This window comes from Moschus berezovskii, chromosome 17 (assembly GCF_049115385.1).
Source record: "Moschus berezovskii isolate FMDL1 chromosome 17, NW_MosBer_1.0, whole genome shotgun sequence".
Classification (NCBI taxonomy): domain Eukaryota; kingdom Metazoa; phylum Chordata; class Mammalia; order Artiodactyla; family Moschidae; genus Moschus; species Moschus berezovskii.
The window spans coordinates 34,225,222-34,253,066 of NC_142476.1; the positions used below are offsets into that span (position 1 = coordinate 34,225,222).

General features: G+C 41.9%; 1 protein-coding gene across 1 annotated transcript in view; it reads right to left on the bottom strand.

Annotated features, from left to right (window-relative positions):
* Nucleotides 1–27,845, bottom strand: part of PAPPA2 (pappalysin 2) — a 323,227-nt gene that overhangs the window by 27,646 nt on the left and 267,736 nt on the right. Inside the window, exon 20 of the mRNA XM_055419199.2 lies at nucleotides 22,062–22,133. Coding sequence (XP_055275174.2) covers nucleotides 22,062–22,133 — 72 coding nt within the window. The remainder of the gene's footprint in view (nucleotides 1–22,061; nucleotides 22,134–27,845) is intronic.

A 27,845-nucleotide genomic window follows, 5' to 3' on the forward strand; every position in this document is an offset into this window, starting at 1 on the left:
TTCAATTTCCAAAAGTAACATCGGCTTGTGTTAAAAGAGACCTGCTGCTAGAGAATTTGGATAGATTTTTGGATTCCCCATATTCTATTCCAGAAGAAAGAAGAAACTAAGAAAACTTAGTTTCCAATAGGAGGATGTTCTCCAGTGCTCTCTTCTTGTGACCCAAGAGGATAATAGAACAGGAAGGATGTCCAAGAGAGCCGAACCAAGAGCCGTGAATAAAAATGAACCTGGGAGTTTTACCTAGGGGGTAATCAATAGCCATTAAACAAGCAGCACTCCCTATTTATTATAATTTTTGCCACTTTTCTTGGAGGGATTTCAGAATTGTTGTGTTATATGATTTTTTCCTTTTTCTCCTTGAACGGGGACAGTTATTGCGGTTTTCTTGTTTCTACTCTACTTTGCCATCAAGTCTGAGGAAGGAAGAGAATTTGTGATTTTATCACACCAGACTCGAGATAAAGAGAAGCTATCTTGTACCCGATGTAAATCATGTTATTTGAGATTTTTAAGTCTGATACTAGACTGGATAAGACATTTAGAGTATCTTGGGGTAGGGTAAAATAAATTTGACTATAACAAATGTCTGTGATCAAAGAGACTGACTGGAAGATACTGTTATATGTCCATAGCTCCTCCTGATCTGTCTTCCTTTGCCAGGAATTCACTATCAGTAGAGTATAATTTCCCTTCCTGCAAATTTGAAATGGAGCCATGTGATTTGCCTTGGCCAATGGAACATGAGTATGTATAACAAGTGCTACATTTGACAAGAGGTTTTGAAAGTCTTGGTATACCTTTTCTGTTTTTTTCCTGCTCATGCAACCTACCATGTGAAGAACATATACTGGGTATCTACTGACCCTGAAACTTTGAAGCCTGAGTCCTCGAGTGAGAGTCAGGTGAAGTAATCCAACCCCAAACCTAAGGCAGAACCACTTTAGCCAACCAGCAGATGAATGAGTGAGAAATAAATGTTCCTGATACAAGACATTGACATTTGAGGATGATTTGTTATGCAAAAGGGGCTTCCCTGGTGGTTCAGATGGTAAAGAATCTGCCTTCCATACAGGAGACCCAGGTTCGATTCCTGGGCCAGGAAGATGATCCCCTGGAGAAAGGAATGGATACCCACTCCAGTATTCTTGCCTGGAGAATCCCATGGACAGTGGAGCCTGGTGGGCTCCATGGGGTCGCAAAGAGTCGGACGTAACGGAGTGACTAACACATACACATACACATCATAGAAAAAACTGGATCACGGCATCACACAATTTCCTTTCACATTTTTGCCTTTCCATATGTTTCTATTTGTCCTTCAAAATTCACCTCATTTGGTTATCCCTCTGTAAGATCTTCTCAACATAATTGAGGCAAGTTATTTGCTTTATTTTCTGTGCCCCTACGTAACTTGGTTCATATCTTTGTATTATTACTCATTGAGTAGCAATTTGATCTTTTTACCTCTGTGGCATATGCTGTGTTGGAAATTGCTTATTCATTTTTGTGATCTTGACACAGACTTGGCACTGAGAAAATACTATTTTAAGTGAAAAAATGAATAAAGGAACCTGAAAGAGTGATCATAGTTTAGTAACCATGGTGTAGGTTGGGAGAAGAGGCTATGCAACTTGTGCAAATCCTAGCCATTGGGGGGAGCAGCAAGCTTTTAGATTGAGAAATGGTATGAAGCTCATGAAAAAAAAAAAAGCTATGAATTTGTTTTTTCATGTGTTGGAATTTGGAGCCCTCAATTCTGTAGCTGAGCTTGGAGAGGTGGCAAGATGCTTCCCATGCAAGAAGTAGTGTACATTCCTGGGTTAGAACATGTTTTCTTTGGGGGTTGTTGTGGTTTCTTTCTTTTTTCTCTTTTCTTTCCTTTTTATTTTTTTCCAGCTTTGGAAGCAACTAATGTTTGCAATAACAACAACAAAAATATGAGGCTGGCCCAGTATGAATCAGGAGACAATCTGGACATGCAGTGGATGTAAGGGGCGGGAGGTAGACGGAAGAAAGAAGAAAGGAAAAACAGTTGCCAGGAGCTTAACAGAAGAAAATGCCATGCACGACACATGGCTGGCACAGTGGGCAGCAACATCTGGTCTGGATAAGGACCCCCGGTGTGTGCTGCTGAGTGTGCACGTGTGTGTGCATGTGCCTGTGTAAGGAAACACCCAGGCTCTGGGCTTCAGGAAGCCTGCTCGTTGCTCCAGGCTCACTAGTCTGAAATGCTACCCTCCGTGGCGGCCTCTCACCGTGAGCTAGATCCGCAGCCAACTTATTCTTGCGAAGTATGTTGCAGGCTCGAATGGGCTGTGGAAAACAAGCCCGAGAAAAGCCACAAGGGCCTCCTGACCCATTTGAATCTTTCTCCTGCCAAGTTCTTATTACTGATCTTAAATAGGAAGGAAAACAATGTATAATGCTGAAGAGGCTATGGAGAATCCACTGGGGAAAAAAGGCTTATTTAGGATCACTGGGCTAGAGGTGTCAGACAGGAAAGAGGCAATGAGTCTGTTTTCAAATTAGTGCATGGTTTGGGGTGGTTTTTTCCTGTTGATGTGTTGCTTCATTGTTGTTATTGTTTGGCATTCAAAGGCTTGTTTTCTCTCTTATTCTTGCTACTCTGTGCAAAGAAATAGAGGGAAAATAAGGTGGAGGCCTTATATCCTCTATGGATAATGAGCACCCTCTCAAGGCAAGTGTCTAAGGAAATTAACCCCCAGCTGATAGGCTGGAGCTGGTATGCTGCCAGCAAGACTTAGATCTGAACTGCTTTTAGCCCTTTAAATAAGGTTATGGTGCCCAAGTAGGGTGCCTACACCTGGAAAGATAGATGGAAAGAGATACAAAATCCTAGCTCAAAGCTGCAGGCCTGAAAAAAAAAAAAATCAGACTGAATTGAAAGGAGGTAAGCGGAGGTTCTGCTGCCACTTATTGACTCCTGCTGAAGCTTTCTGTGTTCACCTCATGGTAGACATTTGGCTTCCTCAGCCAGGACCTCCAGTGTGCAGCATGCAGCACGTGTCACCTGTCCCTGTTGCCGTGATTCAGCCTGGTCTTGCTTCAGATGACTTCTCACACAGGGATGATAACAATCATCCCTGTACACGTGTGTAGCAGCTGAGTGTCAGTCAATGCTTTTATAAACATCAGAGAGCCAAAAAAAGAAATTCGAAGTCAACCAAGGGAGATGTTATTTTCCCATAGGAGAGAAATGACTTTGTTTGAGATCACATAGCTAAGGAGAAGAAAAGCAATCCATGGAACCAAGCTTTCTCTACCCATTGCACAAACAGCCTTCAAAGAGTTGAAGGGAATCTAAATGTCATCACTCACCCCCTACCCCAGTCCCAAGACAGGGCCATGCTAACTACAGGCTTCTCTCAACAAAAAAAGAGTATCCAGTAAAAAAAGAGTCTTAAAGGAGTCATAAAACTCAGGGTCTCTTGGCAATCTTTTTATTCTTCACAAGTTAGCAAAATTTTCCTTTTCCCCATAGTAATCAAGTTTCTTCTCCAGATCGTTACCCAACTGCCAATCTTCTTCCCAATCTGTGGCTGCCCTTAATTCCTACCTCATTCATCCACTCAAGACATATTTCTTGAACATTTACCCTGTGCCAATCACTGCACCTCTGTACTAAGCACTTGAGGTTTATCAGTGAATAAAGTAAACAGAAAACCCTTCCCTGTAGAGCTTATATCCCAGTGAGGAATATTGACATTAAGTGTAACAAATAAAGAAGGCTAAGTGCTGAAGAATTGAGGCTTTCTAACTGTGGTGCTTGAGAAAACTCCCGAGAGTCCCTTGGATAGCAAGGAGATCAAACCAATCAACTCTAAAGGAAATCAACCCTGAATATTCATTGGAGGGACTGATGCTGAAGCTCCAATACTTTGGCCACCTGATGCATAGAGCTGACTCATTGGAAAAGACCCTGACACTGGGAAAGACTGAAGGCAGGAGGTGAAGGGGATGACAGAGAACAAGATGGTCAGATGGTATCATTGACTCAATGGACATAAGTTTGAGGAAACTCCGGGAGATAGTGAAGGTCAGGGAAGCCTGGCGTGCTACAGTCCATGGGGTTGAAAAGAGTCAGACATGACTTAGTGAATGAACAACATAACAAATAATTATTTAGGGAATTAGAAAGTAACAGCCCTATTTAAAAAAAAAAAATAGGGCAATGTGAGGGAGTGCTCCCTGGGCTTCCCTAATGGCTCAGATGGTAGAGTCTGCCTGGAGCACGGGAGACCTGGGTTCGATCCCTGGGTCAGGAAGATCCCCTGGAGAAGGAAATGGCAATCCACTCCAGTATTCTTGCCTGGAAAATCTCATGAACAATGGAGCCTGGCAGGCTACAGTCCATGGAGTTGCAAAAAGTTGAACACGACTAAATGACTTCACAAGGGAGTGTTCTGGGGCTTCCCTGGTAGCTCAGCTAATAATCTGTCTGCAATGCGGGAGACCCCAATTTGATTCCTGGGTCAGGAAGATCCCCTGGAGAAGGAAAAGGCTACTCACTCCAGAATTTACTGGCTTCCCTGGTGGCTCAGAAGGTAAAGAATCCACCTGCAAAGCGGGAGACCTGGGTTTGATCCCTGGGTTGAGAAGAACCCCTGGAGAAGGGTATGGCAACCCACTCCAGTATTCTTGCCTGGTGAATCTCCATGGACAGATGATCCTGGAGGGCTATAGTCCATGGGGTTGCAGAGTCGGACATGACTGAGCAACTAAGCACAGCATAGCTAGGGAGTGCTCTAGGTTGAGGGATGGGCAGAGAATGAGAGAAGAAGGACGGTTGTAATTTACAATCAAATGACCAGAGAAGGGAAATTTGGAGGGCTGTGGACACCACAGCAAGGCCTCTGGATTTTACCCTGAATGAACTGAGGAATCCTAGGAGGGTTTTGGCAAGAGTCCTTTACGTTGCAGGCATTTTAACAGGCCCCTTTGGCTGCTGTGTTGAGAATAAAAAGTGCTGAAACAGGGGTAGGAGTGAGACTAGTCTGGAGGCTGTTGCGGGAATCCAGGTAGTAGAGAATGACAGCTCAAACCAGGGTGGCAGCAGATGAGATGGTGAAAAGTGATTGAACTGTGGATGGATTTTCAAGGCAGAACTAGTGGATTGAACTGATGAATTGGATGTGGAGAATGAGAGAGGGGGATTAAGATGACACCCAGGACTTTGTCCTGAGCAACAGGAAGGATGAAGTTGCCATCAACTAAGATGGGAAAGTCTGCACAGAGAAATGAGAAACTGTTGCATATGAACTCCTTGAATTCTTAAATTCTGTTTGCTATTCTACTAAGAAATGGAAAAATACTACCATATTTACATATTAAACAAGGGTGTCAGAGTCTATTGCAGCCTACCAGTGTGAGCCAGTGAAGAACTCAGGAAAGGGAAGAACACCTGCCATCTAGCAGCCATTAGACTACAGCCTCTTCCTTCGGTGGTGAGTCCCAAGGAACTTAGGATGTTGTAAAAACACAGGATACTGGCCCCAGATAGCTGAGGTGCCTATCAAAGGAATGACTTCAATGAGCACAGACTCTTGCATCTTCCAATACACAGAAAAGCATTAAATTCCTTGTCTGGGGTTATCTGGTTTTCTTTAATTAACAATAATCTTTTGATGTTCAGACTATCTACCCTTTATTTTTTTTTTCAAAATTTCTATATAACTGGGCTCCTCCCAAGGTTTCTTGAGATGCTGTCTCTTGGGCTTGAAGTTCTAAAAGTCCCCACAGAATAAAACATAACTCTCAACTTTTAGGCTGTGAATATTTTTAAAGTCAGCACTATAAACTTTATCTTCCATCATTGTTCCTTCCTTTCCATCTGACTCAGAATCAACAGTGTTTGCAATCCCTTCTATCTCCTCTTTACTTCTGTGTCCAGACTTTTAATCAGTTTATTATCCACAGATAATAAATATACGAAAGTTTCATTCATATCGAAAGTCTTTCCATAAACACTGTTTTCCATGTAAGTTACTGTTCATCTCACTCCTTGTACTGGCCAACTTTTGGAAACAATATTTTTATTTGCTGCATCCATGTTCTTATCTATTTCTCAACCTACTTCCCTCTCTCCCGTTCCACTGTTACCACTGTATCTGGGATTACAGTGAGTGTTGAAATCATAAGCCTAATTGTCTCTTGTCAATACTCAATTCATCTGCCTGCTCTTTAGCATTTCACACCATTTGCCATCTCCCTCCTCTTCCATGGTTTTCCTATTAATACGACCATTCTCTCCTGTATTTCTCTCTACTTTTCTAATCATTCTCTATTTCCTTGACTAGCTTTACTTCCTCTTTTCTTCCCTGTACTTCTTCCCTCCTCCCACACCCTTTTTCTCCACCTCTCCCCATTCATATTTCTGACATGATGTTATCCACTCAGTTCAGTTCAGTTCAGTTCAGTCGCTTAGTCGTGTCCGACTCTTTGAGACCCCATGAATCACAGCACGCCAGGCCTCCCTGTCCATCACCAACTCCCGGAGTTCACTCAAACTCATGTCCATCGAGTCGGTGATGCCATCCAGCCATCTCATTCTCTGTCGCCCCCTTCTCCTCCTGCCCCCAATGCCTCCCAGCATCAGACTCTTTTTCAGTGAGTCAACTCGTCACATGAGGTGGCCAAAGTATTGGAGTTTCAGCTTTAGCATCAGTCCTTCCAATGAACACCCAGGGTTCATCTCCTTTATAATGGACTTATCCCCTCACCTACCTTTAATTATCATCCATATTTCTCTCATTTCTCAACATGTCACCAACTGAGACTATGTGACTGAACTCTAGACTTTTTATTTCCAACTCTACTAAGCTCAATCCATCTAAAGCCAAGTTCATTATCTTCTCCTACAAGCCTGCTTCTTTTTCTTTACAGAGGTGAATGGCATCCACTATCCATCCAAGCACCAGGGAGTCAGATATAGATCTTCTTCTTCCCCATTGGCTGGGATTTTAGAATCGATTTCATATCTTAAAAGGAAAGCCCTCAGTCATGACTTCTTTCCATCCTTACCTAGTGGAACTGAGTCTGGGTTCTCAACATCTCTCTCTTGAGATGCAAGTATTGTTTCCTAACCATTCTACTTATCACCTGTCTCTTCTGCAAGGGCTTCATCTTCAACAATTTTTCTAACCCATCTGATCTCGCAGCTTCCTGGAGATGCTCTCCAATACCATTGGAATACAGTTGATTGCCCAAGTATGGCAACATTCAAGCGACTCCCATCTAGCCCGAGCCCCATCAGCCTCATCTGTAGTCTCCAAAGGGTTCCCAGACATTCCCTGTGTTCCAAATCCCTGTTCCTTGTGCACATACCATTCTCTCTGCCCATAAGGCTTTCAACTTTAACACCAACTCATAAAACCATTAAATCCTACAAGAATGCCACTTGCTCTGAAATCTTCCCCAAATTGTATGTCCCACACCCATCCTCTGCCTGTTCAGTAAGTAAACATTGTATCTTTCCTTTATTCCCAAATAAATTTGAAAATGTGCCTCCCTCAAGTCAGAGTGGATTACCAGAAGACAGGAGTTTCATCTTCATTCTTTTAATATCCCAAGAGTCGTAGACTATACATGGACAATAAATGTATGTTCTGTGAATGAGTGCTTCTTCATCTAAAACCTACACGTTCAAGAGTTGAGCACCTTGAAGAGATTTCTTCTTGGTTCTAGGTTAAAATAAGAAATTAGAAGAGACAATAGAGGGGCAAATACCAAAATAAGAAACATTGTCTCTATCAAGTGCCTCTGTTTCATTCTACATTAGCACAAACCCTGGTGAAGGGAATAGTGAGGAGTGACAGTATACTGATCTCTGCATATCTACATTTCAGGCTTAGTGCTGGTGAAACATATGAGTTGAATTTGTTTTTATATCTGCTCCTTCTGGAAGTCCCCCCATCTGGGAATAAAGGAGTAAAGAAGGTGTGAAATCACGAAAGAGGACAGGCGAGACCATGACAGCAATGGAGAATCCAACAAAGTTTAAGAAACTGGAAAGTGAACGAAGGAGTAGTCGCTGACAGAGCAGATCTGAGAAAACAGAAACCTAAATGCCTGAATGCACAGAACACCGGAAAAACTCAAGAATTAGGATTGTCAAGTACCTCTGCAGGCAGCTGTACAGGTGAGTGTGTGTGTGTGTGTCTGTGAGAGAAAGAGAGAGAATAAGAGAGTGTCAGAGAGCTCAAACCCCACCTCCTATATTAAGAAGTCAATGCCACAAACGAAAAGAAAAATCAAGATTGGCAGTACAAGCATTATTAAACAGATACATGTGTGTGCGTGTATATATATATATATATATGCAGATATACAGAGAGACACAGATACACACGGACTTCCCATTGGTGGGTCAGTGGTAAAGAATCCGCCTGCAATGCACGAGACACAGGAGATGAGCCGTTGATCCCTCGGTCAGGAAAGATCCCCTGGAGAAGCAAATGGCAACCCACTCCAGTATTCTTGCCTGGAAAATCCCACGGACGGAAAAGCCTGACGAGTTACAGTCTATAGAGTCACCAAAAATTGGACATAACTGAAGTGACTGAGCACACTGCATGCACGCATAGATATAGATATTTATAGACATAATTTCCTGATGAAATTAAAGAATTAAAGAGGAGAAGCAAAAAAGACATGAAGAAGTTGTTTCTGCCAAGGGAAGCTGAGGTTAGCCGGAGAGGGGCAGACACTGCCACTTTTCCAAAAAACCCAGAAGAGCTAACTAGATTTTTATACTAGGCACATGTATTACTTTTATAGAATTAAAATGAAATTAAAAAATATTACATGAAAATATGGCTAATAAGGGCAGAGCTGAGATTTAAATCTATTAGTGGTAGGGAAGATTCCCAGTAGGGAAGATCCCCCTGGAGAAGAGATAGGCTACCCATTCCAGTATTCTTGGGTTTCCCTTGTGGCTCAGCTGGTAAAGAATCTGCCTGCAATGCAGGAGACCTGGGTTCGATCCCTGAGTTGGGGAGATCCCCTGGAGAAGGGAAAGGCTACCCACTCCAGTATTCTGGTCTGGAGAATACTATATAGTCTATGGGGTCACAAACAGTCGGACATGACTTTCACTTTCTGAAATGTGTATGCTTTCTGCTATGCACACTATTTGCTCCAATTTGCCAATAATTGCAATCAGATTGGAACTGTTACCCTTTTATTCTTCACTATGTCATTATAGGGTTAATCACAACAAACTCACAAACATGCACAACCACAGACACATACATGTATATAGGTATACATCTGTACTTCATATAAGGGCTTCCTAGATAGTGCTAGCAGTAAAGAACCTATCTGCCAATGCAGGAGACATAAGAGACGTGGATTTTATCCATGGGTCAGGAAGATCTCCTAGAGGAGGGCATGGCAACCCACTCAGAATTCTTGCCTGAAGAATCCCATGGAGAGAAGAGCTTGGCTAGCTACAGTTCTTGGTCACAATGAACTGGACACAACTGGAGTGACTCAGCATACACACACATGTACTTCATACATTTTAAAAAATTAAGCATGAGACTTAAAAAAACTTCTATCATTCAGTTGCTATAAAAAACAAGTATTTAATAAAATAATTTCACTTACAGGAATATCTATTTTAGTAGGATAAATTAGAAATGACTCAAATTATATGAATTTTCTGAAAGAGCTTGTCAATATGGCTATTTGATAAAGGATATGCAAATAACCATGAAGGTAAATGGTAAATTAATCAATGTTTTATGAACTTTAAGAACAGTCTCAGTGAACATATTTGAGTCATGCTTAGATTGCATTTAAAATATATTTTAGGAGCACAGTGAGAAATGGAATCTTTTCTGTCATATCAGTAAACAAGGATGTCACAGTTCAGTTCAGTTGCTCAGTCATGTCTGACTCTCTGTGACCCCATGGACTGCAGCATACCAGGCTTTCCTGTCCATCACCAACTCCCGGAGCTTGCTCAAACTCATGTCCATCGAGTCAGTGATGCCATCCAACCATCTCATCCTCTTCGTTTCCTTCTCCTGCCTTCAATCTTTCCCAGCATCAGGGTCTTTTCCAGTGAGTCAGTTCTTCACATCAGGTGGCCAAAGTATTAGAGTTTCAGCTGCAGCATCAATCCTTCCAGTGAATATTCAGGACTGATTTCCTTCAGGATTGACTGGTTTGATCTCCTTGCAGTCCAAGGAACTCTCAAGAGTGTTCTCCAACACCACAGTTCAAAAGTATCAATTACCAGTTACCAGATATCAGAATCACAGTTATCAGTGATTGCAGCCCTCCACTGTGAACAGGGAATTCAGAAAGGAGAATACCTGCCATCTTTGACTACGCTAAAGCCTTTGATTGTGTGGATCACAACAAGCTGTGGAAAAGTCTTCAAGAGATGGGAATACCAGACCACCTTACCTGCCTCCTGAGAAATCTGTATGCAGGTAAAGAAGCAACAGTTAGAACCAGACATGGAACAACGGACTGGTTCCAAATTGGGAAAGGAGTATGTTAAGGCTGTATATTGTCAAGCTGATTATTTAACTTCTATGACTCACTGGAAAAGACTTTGATGCTGGGAGGGATTGGGGGCGGGAGGAGAAGGGGACGACAGAGAATGAGATGGCTGGATGGCATCACCGACTCGATGGACATGAGTTTGAGTGAACTCTAGGAGTTGGTGATGGACAGGGAGGCCTGGAATGCTGTGATTCATGAGGTCGCAAAGAGTCAGACACGACTGAGTGACTGAACTGAACTGACATGAACTGAATGCAGAGTACATCATGTGAAATGCCAGGCTGGATGAAGCACAAGCTGGAATCAAGATTGTCAGGAAAAATATCAATAACCTCAGATACGCAGATGACACCACCCTTATGGCAGAAAGTGAAGAAGAATTAAAGAGCCTCTTGATGAAAGTGAAAGAGGAGAGTGAAAAAGCTGGCTTAAAACTCAACATTCAAAAAACTAAGATCATGACATCCGTTCCAATCACTTCATGGCAAAAAATGGGGAAACAATGGAATTAGTGACAGACTTTATTTTCTTGGGCTCCAAAATCACTGCAGATGGTGACTGCAGCTATGAAATCAAAAGACGCTTGCTCCTTGGAAGAAAAACTATGACAAAACTAGACAGCATATTAAAAATCAGAGACATTACTTTGCCAGTCAAAGCTATGGTTTTTCCAGTAGTCATGTATGGATGTGAGAGTTGGACAATAAATAAAGCTGAGCACTGAAGAATTTTTTTTTCCAGTGAGTCAACTCGTCGCATGAGGTGGCCAAAGTATTGCAGTTTCAGCTTTAGCATCAGTCCTTCCAATGAACACCCTGGATTGATCTCCTTTAGAATGGACTGGTTGGATCTCCTTGCAGTACAAGGGACTCTCAAGAGTCTTCTCCAACACCACAGTTCAAAAGCATCAATTCTTCGGCGATCAGCTTTCTTCACAGTCCAACTCTCACATCCATACATGACCATGGGAAAAACCATAGCCTTGAGAGTCGGACACGACTGAGCTACTGAACTGAACTGAACTGAAGAATATATGCTTTTGAACTGTGGTGTTGGAGAAGACTCTTGAGAGTCCCTTGGACTGCAAGGAGATCCAACCAGTCAGTCCTGAAGGAAATCAGTCCTGCATGTTCATTGGAAGGATTGATGCTGAAGATGAAACTTCAATACTTTGGCCACCTGATGTGAAGAACTGACTCGTTGGAAAAGACCCTGATGCTGGGAAAGATTGAAGACAGGAGGAGAAGCGGACGGCAGAGGATGAGATGACTGTATGGCATCACCGACTCAATGGACATGAGCTTGAGTAAGCTCCGGGAGGTGTTGATGGACAAGAAAGCCTGGTGTGCTGTAGTCCATGGGGTCACAAAGAGTCGGACATGACTAAAGGAAAACGCAGGACACTGGTCCCAGATCCCTGAGGTGCACATCAAAGGAATGACTTCAGTGAGCCCAGACTCTTGTATCTCCCCATACATAGAAAAGCTCTAAGTTCCTTGGCTTGGGATATCTGGTTCTCTTTAATGTACAAAAAAGAATTAAAAACTTCTGACATTCAAGCTACCTGTCCTTTGTTGCAGAGCTTCTATATAACCTGGTTCCTCCCTTTGCCTCCTCGAAGCAGTTCAATCAGTTATTTGAGATCTGCCTCCCAGGCTTGAAGTTCTAAAAATTTCCACAGAGTAAAACATAACTCTGAACTTTTAGGCTGTATGTGTTTTTTCAGTGGATAACCATTAGAAATCTTAGTGGAGAAAGGCCTTATAAAAAAGGCCTTTTTTTTTTTTTTTTTAAATAAAAGGGATAGAGTTATTCATGGATAGAATCAGATTTTATTTGCTCACTGCGGATTCTTATAATCTCAGCATAATGATTAGAAAGCACCTGGACAGATGAAAGAAGCTGTAGTATTTCCATAATGTTATTTTTACAGGCAAGTAATATTTCAATTGTCTGCAACCCTGGATTACAAATGAAGACTCAAAAGAGCAGAACAATAAGGAAAAGCACAGAGAAAATCAGAAAACGGGTGTGGTTGGAAGAGAAAAAGGGAAAGCCTATGTCACAAAGGGAATTAACAGTGAGAAAGCGGCCCACCCAGGAAGCTGGAGAAGACAAAAGGAGCAAATGGTTCTGCAGGAGACTTAGCAAACATAAATTCTCATGAATGTTGCTAATCTAGAGGAGGTTTTACAATTTGCATGGTTGTGCTTTTAATGTTTCTTTCTTTTTTTGTTTTTGGAAAGCAGAGGGGGGAAAACACAATGGTTTTAGTTTTCAATATGAAAACCTAGTCCTAATTAACATTTGAAGTCCAATTTTCAGAGATTTCAGCTGGAGGATCTAAAGTCAAGCCCTGGACCCAAAGGGGACTCTGGACAAACCTAAAGCCATGCCCAGATCTCCAGCCTGGTGCAGAGATTGCACAAAACTGGCAGAGACATTCACAAATAAATCTCAAGGGGACTGGAGTTTGGCAGCCAGCGAGCCTGAAAGACAGTTCCAATGTAAGCTAATTTTCATCTTTTTTTCTCTGGACTTTAGCACGTCTAACACATATTTAGATTTAGATTTGTGTGAACCCACACAATTCCTACCAGAAGTGGAGTAGCTATACTCATTATTGGCTGCTAAGTCATTATTATTTCCACCCTAATTAACTCCTTTCCACTCAGATACTGAAGAACTTGGCAAGAATGTAAAAGAAAAGTAAGCTCATATGATTTGTCTTCTGAGAAGCAAGGGAGGGGTTGATTATTATGTCTGATTTGTAAACAGCTAAAATGTGGCAAAGAGAAGTTTAATTATTGGCTGTTATATTTAAATGACAAAATATCAATGAAAAGGAAATAAAGAGAAGTTAAACAACTTTGCAATCACACAGTGCCTAGAGTGATAAAGTCTGGGTTGGAACGTTTTGTGTTCTGAATACAGGTATCCTCAAAATGACTCACTTTTCTCTTTTTAATAAGGAATTTATAAAGACATACTCAAGTGACTTTTTCTTTTTTTCTTTCTTTTCTCAGAAAGATCAGCAGCAATTCCATGAGTTCACACTTCAAAGATCAAGTTTTGGGCATTTATTAAAAAAAAATTTTGGGGGGAATATCTAGTGATGAAAAAGGCATTACTAAGGCACAGTAGGGAGAAGGCAATGGCAAGCCACTCCAGTACTCTTGCCTAGAAAATCCCATGGATGGAGGAGCCTGGTAGGCTGCAGTCCGTGGGGTCGCTAAGGGTCAGACACGACTGAGCGACTTTACTTTCACTTTTCACTTTCACACATTGGAGAAGGAAATGGCAACCCACTCCAGTGTTCTTGCCTGGAGAATCCCAGGGACGGGGGAGCCTGGTGGGCTGCCATCTATGGGGTCACACAGAGTCGGACACGACTGAAGTGACTTAGCAGCAGCAGCAGCAAGGCACAGTAACAGAGATAAACCATACAGGTAGAAAGAATAAAAGTTCAAGAGAAAAATGGCTGAATAGGGGTTACTATGGGACCGAGTGAAGGCTTATATTTTTAAACCTTAGTCCAAAAGGACCACACATCAGGTAGAAGCCCATAACAATCACTTATTTCTTGGGTATTTATCACATGCAGGCTAACCTGTGACCCTCTCCCATCCCATCTGATCATCTCATTCAGATCTGCAGGCAGGCATTCTGCACCCAAGTATAAAGCACATCTCCTTAAAAGGGCATTTTAGTCTGACTCTAGCTCCTCTCTACCCCTTTGGGCTTAAAGTTTGGGAAAGAAGAAAAGGTGCAATAAAAACTTGATTTTCACGCCATTATTTCTACCCCATGTATTATATATGGGCCCCCACATCCTGGAGCGACAGCAGGAAACCCAGACAGAGCCCATGAGTGATCCTGAAGCATACTGACACAGATAACAGAGCTATCATCTGGAATACGAATAACAAGAGAAAGGGCCAGAGAAGGCCAAGACAATACAGAAGAAAGAATCTAAGGAATGGTGGAGCAGATGGAATGAGTTAGTGATGGAAGCATTGTTGATATCAGCTACCAAATGTGTAAAAACAATACAACTGCCCACCTACATTTAAGTAAATGCAGCCAGTGAATAAGAAATCAAGGCTAACCAAGAAGGCCACAAATCTGAACTGGATTTCTTTAAGAGAAAGACTCATGGGTATAATCAAGATCAAAATGTATACAGAAGAGAAAAGTCCCCAGTAACAAGGGAGATTTGCAGTTGTTTCTGAAAAATCAGCATGATCCACATTCTTCTGGGGCCACTTTGAAGGCCCCAAATGACACCTGGCCCGAGGTCCATCTCCATTGTTTACTGAACCTGGTATCTGACCAACAAGTTTAAAAGATAAATTGTATCCATCTAATTGTAAAGCTGAGGAAACAATTCAGAAACGTTAATGGACTTGTCCAAGAAGCATGTACCAAGGAGTGGAACTGAGGTTGGAGCCTGCCTCCAGACCCCTGACAGCCTCTTTCGGCTCCTCCAAGCTGCCCGTGTTGCAAGGCTTTCTGATTCTAAGCATCACAGGGTTGTATTCTCTCCTCCTTCTACTCCTTCCCTACCTTTCTCTCCACTGTGCTACTCTTCAGAAAACTGACACTATCATTCTCAATTTGAGACTCTCAAAGTCAAAGTCTACCTTCAACTCTCTCTGCTTGCCTGTAAAGCAGAAGAAGCAGGAATGCTTTTCAAGGGAATAACAGACATCCTATCACTTGGGCTTCCCGGGTGGCTCAGAGGTTAAAGCATCTGCCTCCAATGCGGGAGACCCCGGTTCGATCCTTGGGTCGGGAAAGATCCCCTGGAGAAGGAAACGGTAACCCACTCCAGTATTCTTGCCTGGAGAACCCCATGGACAGAGAAGCCTGGTAGGCTACAATCCACAGGGTCGCAAAGAGTCGGACACGACTGAGCGACGGAACGGAACGGATCACTAGGAGCTCACAGATTGTTGGAAGGACGGACCTGTCAGATAATCTTGAAATAATCTGATAAGTGAGATGAGTCATTTACAAGGGTATGTATAAGAATTTATAGGAGAAACAGTAGCATGCCCAGAGAAACTTACTTGAAACATCCCTAAAACTCTTTTAAAAGTTTTCTACAGTTTATCGGAAGCCTCTAGAACATCAATTAACCATGGCCATCTTCAGTATATATATAATACTCATGAGACTATGGGTGTGTGAACTGTTTCTTAAGTCTTAATATTTATATGTTATTTCAATAAGATCCCATCCTTACACGTTGATGTATATTGTTCCTTAGCCAATACTATAACAAGTATGTTACATTACATGCAACTTACGCAGCACCTTAAAATCAGCTACTTCACTTGATTCTCACAGAAGTTTTGAGACAAAGCCAGACAGATGCTGTACTCAGTTAACAAAGGTAGACTCAGAATTTGAACCTAGTTCTGACATCATTCTGCTTCTCTCCTGCTGCACGGCTCCCTTTTTGTCAAAAAAAGAAAGAGCACAACTCTACAAGAACCTGCAAAAGGTTGAAGAGAGACTATCAGAAATTGTAAGCCAAAATGGGAATTATGTGTGGGGAAGCACAATGAACTTGCAAGAGATACATGCTCAAAGAAAAAGTAGAGCCAAAATGTAGGTCAATGGGCACTCAATGTTAATTATCCTACAGGAAGTAAGTTAGTCATTTCTATCCAAAAGGAGGCTGGAAGTGTGGCCTTCAATTCCTTTGCATTCCCTAGAGAATAAGATGTTCTTAATTTAGGTGGAACCTAGGACTGTACATTTTGTTAGAATTTATAAATATGACTTTTGGGAAGGAAAGACGAAAAAGAAGGAAGGAAGGGAGGGAGGGAAGCAGGAAGGGAAAAAAGGACAAAAGATAACACTTATATGATCTGACAGTATTATGTGTTCATGGATGCAGTGACCACTCACTTCAATTATCACCCCACAAAATGAGGAAAACCCTCCCCACTACAATAGGTCAGGAAGGTCCCCTGGAAAAGGGATAGGCTACCCACTCCAGTATTCTTGGGTGTCCTTGGTGGCTCAGATGGTAAAGAATCTGCTTGCCACGTGGGAGACCTGGGTTCAATCCCTGGATTGGGAAGATTCCCTGGAGGAGGGCATGGCAACCCACTCCAGTATTCTTGCCTGGACGATTCCAATGGACAGAGAAGCCTGGTGGGTTACAGTCCATGGGGTCGCAAAGAGTCGGACATGACTGAACAGCTAAGTGTAGCATATGTATATATGTGTATGTATATATATACACACACACGTAATTATAATTTACATTATTGTACAGCAAAAACCAAGACAACATTGAAAAGCAATTTTCATCCAATTAAAAAATAAATTAAAAAGTAATTTAAAAAATAAAGAATAAAAAACACAGATTGATGGGCCCCAGCCCCAGAGCCTCTGATTCAATAAGTCTGGGATGGGGCCTGAGAATATGCACTTTTAACAGGTTCCTAGGTGATGCCAACTGTGCTGGTCCATGGGTCACACTTTGAGACCCCCTGGAGTGGGGGTACCAGCAGGTGTATGGTGGTCACTCCTCAGCAGTGCATGATGGCAGTTGCGTGGTGGGGGTCATAAGAGGGAACACAGTTTTGTTCCTCATCACATCAGCAAAGGAGCTGAGAGCAGCCTGGGATGCTCTGGATACCAGAGCATGTGCTGGGTTCAGTGTGGAGGGAGGACAAATGGGGAAAGCTCTGTGTTGTAACCTTCTGGGAAACACCGAAGCCAGCTCCAGGGCCTGCTGTCTACCCTCCCTCTTGCGATCATGCGTGGAAGCAGCAGAAGGGAATTCTCAGGATACCTTTGATCTCGTCCCAGTTCTCAAGTCTTCTGTCTGTTTATCTCCCTCTTTCCCTGGCCTCTTCTTCCCCCTTCTTACCCCCTGCCTGGGGGATGAGTCACTCCCCCTCCTCCCTAACCCACTGCCATCTGTTTTTCTAATGATGGCAGAAGATGAGCTGTTTTGTTGGCCGACACGTAACAAAGCACACTCCAAGCTAGCATTTTTCCTGATGCACTCTCCAGACGCTAGTTTACTGGTATCACTTCCCCACCCAGTTTTCTCTTTGTCGCAAACCCCACCCTTTTCACCTCTTTGGCCTCACATAGATCCCAGTTTCCCAGAATTAGCTCAAGAGAAACAGAGATACAGAAGAATGGAGAGTTGGGTGTGTATGATGGGAGGGTGCTGAAATCAAGGGCAGTTAAACAGCTCCCTCTGGTGCTCGAGGTGCAGCCAGAATTTCCCAGTGTTGCTACTAAGTGGCTGAATTATTTCCAGTGGGAGGTCTGGATAACAAAGGCTGTTGTGAGTGAGACTAGAGTACTTGTATTTGTTACTGGCTATTCCCTGGGTGTTAGTTCTAAAAGGTCTTGTAGGTCTTCATAGAACCGATTAACTTCGGCTTCTTCAGCATTACTGGTTGGGGCATAGGCCTGGATTACTGTAATATTGAATGGTTTGCCTTGGAAACGAACAGAAATCATTCTGTCGTTTTTAAGATTGCATCCAAGTACTGCATTTCGGACTCTTTTGTTTACCATGATGGCTACTCCATTTCTTCTAAGGGATTCCTGCCCACAGTAGTAGATATAATGGTCATCCAAGTTAAATTCACCCATTCCAGTCCATTTTAGTTCACTGATTCCTAGAATGTCGACGTTCACTCTTGCGATCTCCTGTTTGACCACTTCCAATTTGCCTTAATTCATGGACCTAACAATCCAGGTTCCTATGCAATATTGCTCTTTACAGCACCGGACTTTGCTTCTATCACTGGTCACATCCACAACTGGGTATTGGTTTTGCTTTTGCTCCATCCCTTTATTCCTTCTAGAGTTACTTCTCCACTGATCTCCAGGAGCATACTGGGCACCTACCGACCTGGGGAATTCCACATTCAGTATCCTATCATTTTGCCCTTTGTTACTGTTTATGGGGTTCTCAAGGCAAGTATACTGAAGTGGTTTGCCATTCCCTTCTCCAGTGGACCACATTCGGCTGTGGTCCATGTGATCAGATGAGCTAGTTTCCTGTGATTATAATTTCAGTTTGTCTGCCCTCTGATGCCCTCTCGCAATACCTACCGTCTGATTTGGGTTTCTCTTACCTTGGTCGTGGAAAATCTCACCCAAAAAAGATATCCTTTTCATTATAGGGGACTGGAATGCCAAAATAGGAAGTCAAGAAACACCTGGAGTAACAGGCAAATTTGGCCTTGGAGCACGGAATGAAGCAGGGTAAAGGCTAATAGAGTTTTGTCAAGAGAATGCACTGGTCATAGCAAACACTCTCTTCCTACAACACAAGAGAAGACTCTACACATGGACATCACCAGATGGTCAACACCGAAATCAGATTGATTATATTCTTTGCAGCCAAAGATGGAGAAGCTGCATACAGTTAGCAAAAATAAGACCAGGAGCTGACTGTGGCTCAGATCATGAACTCCTTATTGCCAAATTCAGACTGAAATTGAAGAAAGTAGGGAAAACCACTAGACCATTCAGATATGACCTAAATCAAATCCCTTATGATTATACAGTGGAAGTGAGAAATAGATTTAAGGGACTAGATCTCATTGATAGAGTGCCTGATGAACTCTGGACGGAGGTTCGTGACATTGTACAGGAGACAAGGACCAAGACCATCCCCATGGAAAAGAAATGCAAAAAAGCAAAATGGCTGTCTGAGGAGGCCTTACAAATAGCTGTGAAAAGAAGAGAGGCAAAAAGCAAAGGAGAAAAGGAAAGATATAAGCATCTGAAGGCAGAGTTCCAAAGAATAGCAAGGAGAGATAAGAAAGACTTCCTCAGTGATCAATGCAAAGAAATAGAGAAAAAAACAACAGAATAGGAAAAACAAGAGACCTCTTCAAGAAAATGAGAGATTCCAAGGGGACATTTCATGCAAAGATGGGCTCGATAAAGGACAGAAATGGTATGGATCTAACAGAAGCAGAAGATATTAAGAAGAGGTGGCAAGAATACACAGAAGAACTATACAAAAAAGATCTTCACGACCAAGATAGTCACGATAACGTGATCACTGACCTAGAGCCAGACATCTTGGAATGTGAAGTCAAGTGGGCCTTAGAAAGCATCACTACGAACAAAGCTAGTGGAGGTGATGGAATTCCAGTTGAGCTATTTCAAATCTTGAGAGATGATGCTGTGAAAGTGCTGCACTCAATACACCAGCAAATTTGGAAAACTCAGCAGTGGCCACAGGACTGGAAAAGGTCAGTCTTCATTCCAATCCCAAAGAAAGGCAATGCCAAAGAATGCTCAAACTACCTCACAATTGCACTCATCTCACACGCTAGTAAAGTCATGCTCAAAATTCTCCAAGCCAGGCTTCAGCAATATGTGAACCATGAACTTCCAGATGTTCAAGCAGGTTTTAGAAAAGGCAGAGGCACCAGAGATCAAATTGCCAACATCCGCTGGATCATGGAGAAAGCAAGAGAGTTCCAGAAAAACATCTATTTCTGCTTCATTGACTATGCCAAAGCCTTTGACTGTGTGGATCACAATAAACTGTGGAAAATTCTGAAAGAGATTGGAATACCAGACCACCTGAGCTGCCTCTTGAGAAACCTGTATGCAGGTCAGGAAGCAACAGTCAGAACTGGACATGGAACAACTGACTGGTTCCAAATAGGAAAAGGAGTACGTCAAGGCTGTATATTGTCACCTTGCTTATTTAACTTATATGCAGAGTACATCATGAGGAACGCTGGGCTGGAAGAAGCACAAGCTGGAATCAAGATTGCTGGGAGAAATATCAATAACCTAAGATATGCAGATGACACTACCCTTATGGCAGAAAGTGAAGAGGAACTCAAAAGCCTCTTGATGAAAGTGAAAGAGGAGAGTGAAAAGGTTGTCTTGAAGCTCAACATTCAGAAAACTAAGATCATGGCATCTGGTCCCATCACTTCATGGGAAATAGATGGAAAAACAGTGGAAACAGTGTCAGACTTTATTTTTTTGGGCTCCAAAATCACTGCAGATGCTGATTGCAGCCATGAAATTAAAAGACGCTTGCTCCTTGGAAGGAAAGTTATGACCAACCTTGATGGTATATTAAAAAGCAGAGACATTACTTTGCCAACCAAGGTCCGTCTAGTCAAGGCAATGCTTTTTCCCGTGGTCATGTATGGATGTGAGAGTTGGACTGTGAAGAAAGCTGATCGCCGAAGAATCGATGCTTTTGAACTGTGGTGTTGGAGAAGACTCTTGAGAGTCCCTTATACTGCAAGGAGATCCAACCAGTCCATTCTAAAGGAGATCAATCCTGGATGTTCATTGGAGGGACTGATGCTAAAGCTGAAACTGCAATACTTTGGCCACCTCATATGACGAGTTGACTCACTGGAAAAGACTGATGCTGGGAAAGGTTGGGGGCGGGAAGAGAATGGGACGACGGAGAATGAGATTGCTGGATGGCATCACCGACTCAGTGGACATGAGTTTGAGTGACCTCCGGGAGTTGGTGATGGACAGGGAGGCCTGGCGTGCTGTGATTCATGGGGTCGCAGAGAGTCGGACACAACTGAGCGACTGAACTGAACTGAACTGATTCCCTGGGTGAGAGGATGTGTGTGTGTGTGTGTGTGTGTGTGTGTGTGTCCCCATGTCAGGATTCCTTTGTCATGCAAGGCTCTGCCTCATTCTTGACTCTTCCTTGTAATCTAGTGAAGGAATTCACAGACCCCCATTTTCCCCACTGGTAGGGGGATGCCCTATGTGAAGAAGTAAACAGGGTTTCTTGAGTTGGTAAAGATCTAGTTTGGGTTAATCACCAGTGGACTACAAGTCCTCCTCAGAGGTTGCAAACTGAGATGCCTGCGTGACCCCGGCAGTTGATGTCAATGAGAGAAGCCCAGGAGGTGAGAAGCTACAGGGTCTGCTAACGACGGTGCTGAACTGGAGGGCAGCGACCCTTCTGGGCTGCCACTCAGATCCAGTTAATTCTTGCCATGGTTGCCAGATATTCTTGTTTTTCAAGAGAAAAATTTTTGCACAAAGATTTTATATTTATTTTTATCTGCTGTATGTAAAATGCTACCTATACACATATGAATTTTATGTGGAAATCCCAATTTTTAAGCATTAGCAACCAAAACAAAATTGTTTTTAAGACACTGTCCTGGCCAAACCCCTGTCTGTGGGCCATCGAGTTACAAAACTCTGATCTAACTAAGTTCCAGTGAGGCCCAGTTAGAGAATCCCCAAATCATAAATCATTCTTACATGCTTTTAACTTTATTTTTTATTAAGTCATTTAAACTGGAACCGTGGAGATTTTGCTTTAAAAAAAAAAAGGCAAAATCAGAAATCCTAATATGTGTAATTTGGGGATTATGGAGCTACATGTAAGAGATTGAACAGAGGACATTGGGGCAGAGAAAGTGCAAGATACTGAACCAGAAGGACTCAAATCTCCGTGAGTTGAGCAGAGCAGAGAGCTCTGGTCTGGGTTTGAGGGAGGGGGAGTATCTTACCTCGCAGGACTGGATGCAGCGGATCTGGAGGGGATCTGGGTGCCACTGACGCCGCCCAGTACACACGATGCTCTGAAAGGGAAGAGGGAGAGAACAGAAAACCAAAGCTGAGACACCTGGTCAGTGAAAGGAGGGCAAATTCTGAGCTTACTCCATCAGCCCAACCCCCTCCCTGAGGAACGAGCCCCAGTCAGGCTGCATGAAGAGGCCAAAGGCAGCTGTCCAGTCCTTCCCTTGGAACTACTAATCCAACTGGATGGAGCCACGGTAGAAACTCTTAGCAAAGGGAAGTTTTCATCCTCTTCATTGTCTTCACCCTCCCAGAGCTATTAAAATTTTCAGAGTGGTGTCGGTGTGGCTAAAAAAGGCATCCTCATGTTGAGGTTTGACAGACAACAACAAAATTCTGTAAAGTAATTATCTTTCAATTAAAAAATAAGTACAAAATTTTAAAAAGCATCCTCAATACTAAAATGACTTTATTTTGGCTCTAGGCACAATATTGGTCCCACTTGTTTTGAAACTTTAAATCATGTTGCAAGAAATTGTGAGATGGCTGTGTTGATCAGGAAGAACCATGGAGTTTTAAAGGCTGAGAAATAGAGCTTCATTAAGAGCCTTGAACTAAAAGTGGATTTCGGGAATCCTAGATCACTAGATGTGAGTGCCCAAGAAAGGAGTGGAGGCCAAACAGCACTCTCTGCAACTCTTTAGCACCATTTATCCCCTCCCTGTGAGAAATGAAAGGGGGTCTACGCACTGGACAAAGAGGTTTCATGTGAAACCACCAGCATGGGCAAACATCAGGAGATAGTGAAGGACAGGGAATCCTGGTGTGCTGCAGTCCATGGGGTCACAGAGTCAGACATGACTTAGTGATTGAACAATAACAACCAAACACTGGGACTCACAATGGCCCCAGCATTAGCTGTTGAGAGTGTAAAAGTGTGTTTCTGTGTTCCTGTTAAAACACGGGTGACTCCCTCTAACTCCCAATGGCCATTTGCTAATGTGACTTCAAACAAACTGTTATCTGCTCTTTGTGAATAATAACAACTCTTGTTCACGGAGGGTTTTTTCCTTCTAATTTTTACATTTTACCCTTTCAAAAGATATGCTTCAGGAAAAGAGAAAGTCCCATGAGAGGTTTCAAAGAGAAAAAGAGATTCTCTCTATAACCAGCTACCGATCCACCCATTTGCAGACCTTCATATGTACATTTTAAATTCAGTACAACAGAAATTCAGGGAAACCATAAGAAAAAAAAATGCACTCTGAGACATGAGTTTTCCATTAAATACCACCTTTAGTAAAATTATACATTCTAGAATGCTAAGACTGTACAGCAATCAGATTGAAGACATTTTCATATACTAACCTTCAGGTATATAAATATATACCTCACAGTCAGTTATGAAAATGGGAATCTGCAGTATTTTTCTGGAGTTATGTACTATAAACTAAAAGTCCTCCTTCACAGTTTCCCAAGAGAGGAAATAAATACTATAAATCTTAAAAAAAACCTTGATATTCAAAACTCTATACTGTAATAATGTAGAAGATGACTTTGCTTAATTTATCATTGTGCTAAAAAAAAAGAAGGATTATTAAGTGTATATAGTCATAACTTGATATCCACAGGGGATTGGTTCTAGGACCTCCACAGATACCAAAATCCAAGGATGCTCAAGTCCCTTATATAAAATGACATACTATTTGCATATAACATCCTATGCATACTTTAAATCATCTCTGGATTACTTATAATACCTAAAACAATGTAGATTCTATGAAAATAATTGCCTGAAAGCAGCAAATTCAAGTTCTTTTTTGAACTTTCTGAATTTTTTCCCAATGTTTTATCATCAGATAATGGTAATGGCATAACACGATAATTTGAACAGCAAATACGTGGCAACTCTATTGCTTCTTGTTCATTGAATTCACTAAGGACCCCCAGGTCGCACCCTAGTCAGTCATTCATTCATATCAAATGTATCAGTAGCTAGGGGTCAGATTCCCCAGGGAATACGAGAGCTCTGAAAATCCATCAGTCCCCTCGCAGCCTCAGAGAGCTCAGAGTCTATCGGGGAGGAGGTAGCTGGAAGTCCATCAGCTTCTCTACAGGAAGGGAAACTCAGCCTTAGCATCCTTGTATGATGAGTATAGCTAGAACTGCCAAAACCCTCTGACTGGATCAGTTTTTCTTACACCCTTCATACCTTCTACTCCATCCATCACCTTCAAAAAGGCCGGAGCACTGATCTTCTAAACTGAAAAATTCTAAACATATTTTGAAAAGAAAAAAAAAAAAGGAAGGAAAAGAGTCTGTCTTTACTTTTAATTCTTTTTCCCCAGTGCTCTTTTCTCTTATTACTTCCAATTTATTTTTTACCTCTTTGTATTTTTTTTGGCTGTGCCATGTGGCTTATGGGATCTCAGTTCCCTGATCAGGGATTGAACCCAGGCTACGGCATTGAAAGCCTGGAATCCTAACCATGGAACTCCCCTACATCTTTGTATTTTTATGTAACTTAATAATAATTTTATTATTATGTGATACATATAAATGTATATGTTCACTGTATAAAATATACAAAGCATTAAAGGACACACATCTTCCTCCTACATCTGTTCCACAATTACCCAATTTCTTCCATCCTATTTTTAGTTCATTTTTATATCATTACAGAGATAGTCTATGAATATACATATATATATTAAATCATTTCCTCACACAGATTATAAAATACTGCAATTTTATTTAGTGCTTTATTTTATTATTGTTTGTCTGATTGTCTTACTTGATTTCACTTCATATTGTTTCTTGGTGTTCTGTTCATTTTATGGTATACGGGATCCTGCATTCTATTGACTGTATATCATTCCATTTCATGGATGTACCATAGTTTAATCACACTCATATTAATGGATATTTAAGTTATGTTCAGGCTTGTGCTCTAACAAACAAGACTTATGTATAAATCATTTCATACATCTGTAAAATAAACTCATAATAGTGGAATTGACAATAACCATTTCAATGATTTTTAAGATATTCTATGATTCAGTCTTAAGACTAATTCAGAGAGGCAACCTCTTTAATCTCTGTAAAAAGTGCATCTGTTTCTGGTACTTGTGTCACATACTTTCCTAGACTGCAAACCCTTGTGAATAGAGACTGTCTCCAATTCATAATCTTATCTCAGTGACTTAGAGAGAGACAATGTTTATTAAGTATTTGTCAACCACTAAATAGGATGCAGTAGTTTGAGCATTCTTTGGCATTCCCTTTCTTTGGGATTGGAATGAAGACTGGCCTTTTCCAGTCCTGTGGCCACTGCTGCATTTTCCAAATTTGTTGGCATATTGAGTGCAGCACTTTCACAGCATCATCTTTCAGGATTTGAAATAGCTCAATTGGAATTCCATCACCTCCACTATCTTCGTTCGTAGTGATGCTCTCTAAGGCCCACTTGACTTCACATTCCAAGATGTCTGGCTCCACGTGAGTGATCTCGCCATCGTGATTATCTTCATTGTGAAGATCTTTTTTGTACAGTTCTTCTGTGTATTCTTGCCACCTCTTCTTAATATCTTCTGCTTCTGTTAGGTCCATACCATTTTTGTCCTTTATCGAGCCAATCTTTGCATGAAATGTTCCCTTGATAGCTCTAATTTTCTTGAAAAGATCTCTTGTTTTTCCTATTCTGTTGTTTTCCTCTATTTCTTTGCATTGATTGCTGAGGAAGGCTTTCTTATCTCTCCTTGCTATTCTTTGGAACTCTGCATTCAGATGGATATATCTTTCCTTTTCTCCTTTGCTTTTCACCTCTCTTCTTTTCACAGCTATTTGTAAGGCCTCCTCAGACAGCCATTTTGCTTTTTCGCATTTATTTTCCATGGGGATGGTCTTGGTCCCTGTCTCCTGTACAATGTCACGAACCTCCATCCAGAGTTCATCAGGCACTCTATCAGATCTAGTCCCTTAAATCTATTTCTTACTTCCACTGTATAATCATAAGGGATTTGATTTAGGTCATATCTGAATGGTCTAGTGGTTTTCCCTACTTTCTTCAATTTCAGTCTGAATTTGGCAATAACCACAGTCAGCTCCTGGTCTTGCTTTTGCTGACTGTATAGAGCTTCTCCATCTTTGGCTACAAAAAAATAATCAATCTGATTTCGGTGTTGACCATCTGGTGATGTCCATGTGTAGAGTCTTCTCTTGTGTTGTTGGAAGAGGGTGTTTGCTATGACCATTGTGTTCTCTTGGCAAAACTCTATTAGCCTTTGCCCTGCTTCATTCCATGCTCCAAGGCCAAATTTGCCCGTTACTCCAGGTGTTTCTTGACTTCCTACTTTTACATTGAACTTCCAGATGTTCAAGCAGGTTTTAGAAAAGGCAGAGGCACCAGAGATCAAATTGCCAACATCCGCTGGATCATGGAGAAAGCAAGAGAGTTCCAGAAAAACATCTATTTCTGCTTCACTGACTATGCCAAAGCCTTTGACTGTGTGGATCACAATAAACTGTGGAACATTCTGAAAGAGATGGGAATCCCAGACCACCTGACCTGCCTCTTGAGAAACCTGTATGCAGGTCAGGAAGCAACAGTCAGAACTGTACATGGAACAACAGACTGGTTCCAAATAGGAAAAGGAGTACGTCAAGGTTGTATATTGTCACCCTGCTTATTTAACTTATATGCAGAGTACATCATGAGGAACGCTGGGCTGGAAGAAGCACAAGCTGGAATCAAGATTGCCGGGGGAGATATCAATAACCTCAGATATGCAGATGACACCACCTTTATGGCAGAAAGTGAAGAGGAACTCAAAAGCTTCTTGATGAAAGTGAAAGAGGAGAGTGAAAAGGTTGGCTTGAAGCTCAACATTCAGAAAACGAAGATCATGGCATCTGGTCCCATCACTTCATGGGAAATAGATGGAAAAACAGTGGAAACAGTGTCAGACTTTATATTTTTGGGTTCCAAAACACTGCAGATGCTGATTGCAGCCAGGAAATTAAAAGATGCTTACTCCTTGGAAGGAAAGTTATGACCAACCCAGATAGCATATTAAAAAGCAGAGACATTACTTTGCCAACCAAGGTCCGTCTAGTCAAGGCTACGGTTTTTCCCGTGGTCATGTATGGATGTGAGAGTTGGACTGTGAAGAAAGCTGATTGCCGAAGAATTGATGCTTTTGAACTGTGGTGTTGGAGAAGACTCTTGTGAGTCCCTTGGACTGCAAGGAGATCCAACCAGTCCATTCTAAAGATCAGTCCTGGGTGTTCATTGGAAGGACTGATGCTAAAGCTAAAACTCCAATACTTTGGCCACCTCATGCGAAGAGTTGACTCACTGGAAAAGACTCTGATGCTGGGCGGGATTGGGGGCAGGAGGAGAAAGGGATGATAGAGGATGAGATGGCTGGATGGCATCACCAACTCGATGGCCATGAGTTTGAGTGAACCCCGGGAGTTGGTGATGGACAGGGAGGCCTGGTGTGCTGCAATTCATGGGGTCGCAAAGAGTCGGACATGACTGAGCGACTGAACTGAACTGAACTGAATTCAAATTGAGATTTGTTCCTATAAACTCTTAAAACCTTTAATAATATGCCTCAGTTTATCTTTTAACAGTTTGATATGATTTTCTTACTTTCTGGAATATTTTTTGACAAATTATATTTGAAAAGTGATAGAGAATAATTGTAATAATAACCTTATACCCTCTGCCCAGCTTTATCAAATTATAACATTTCACTTTATGTGCTTCT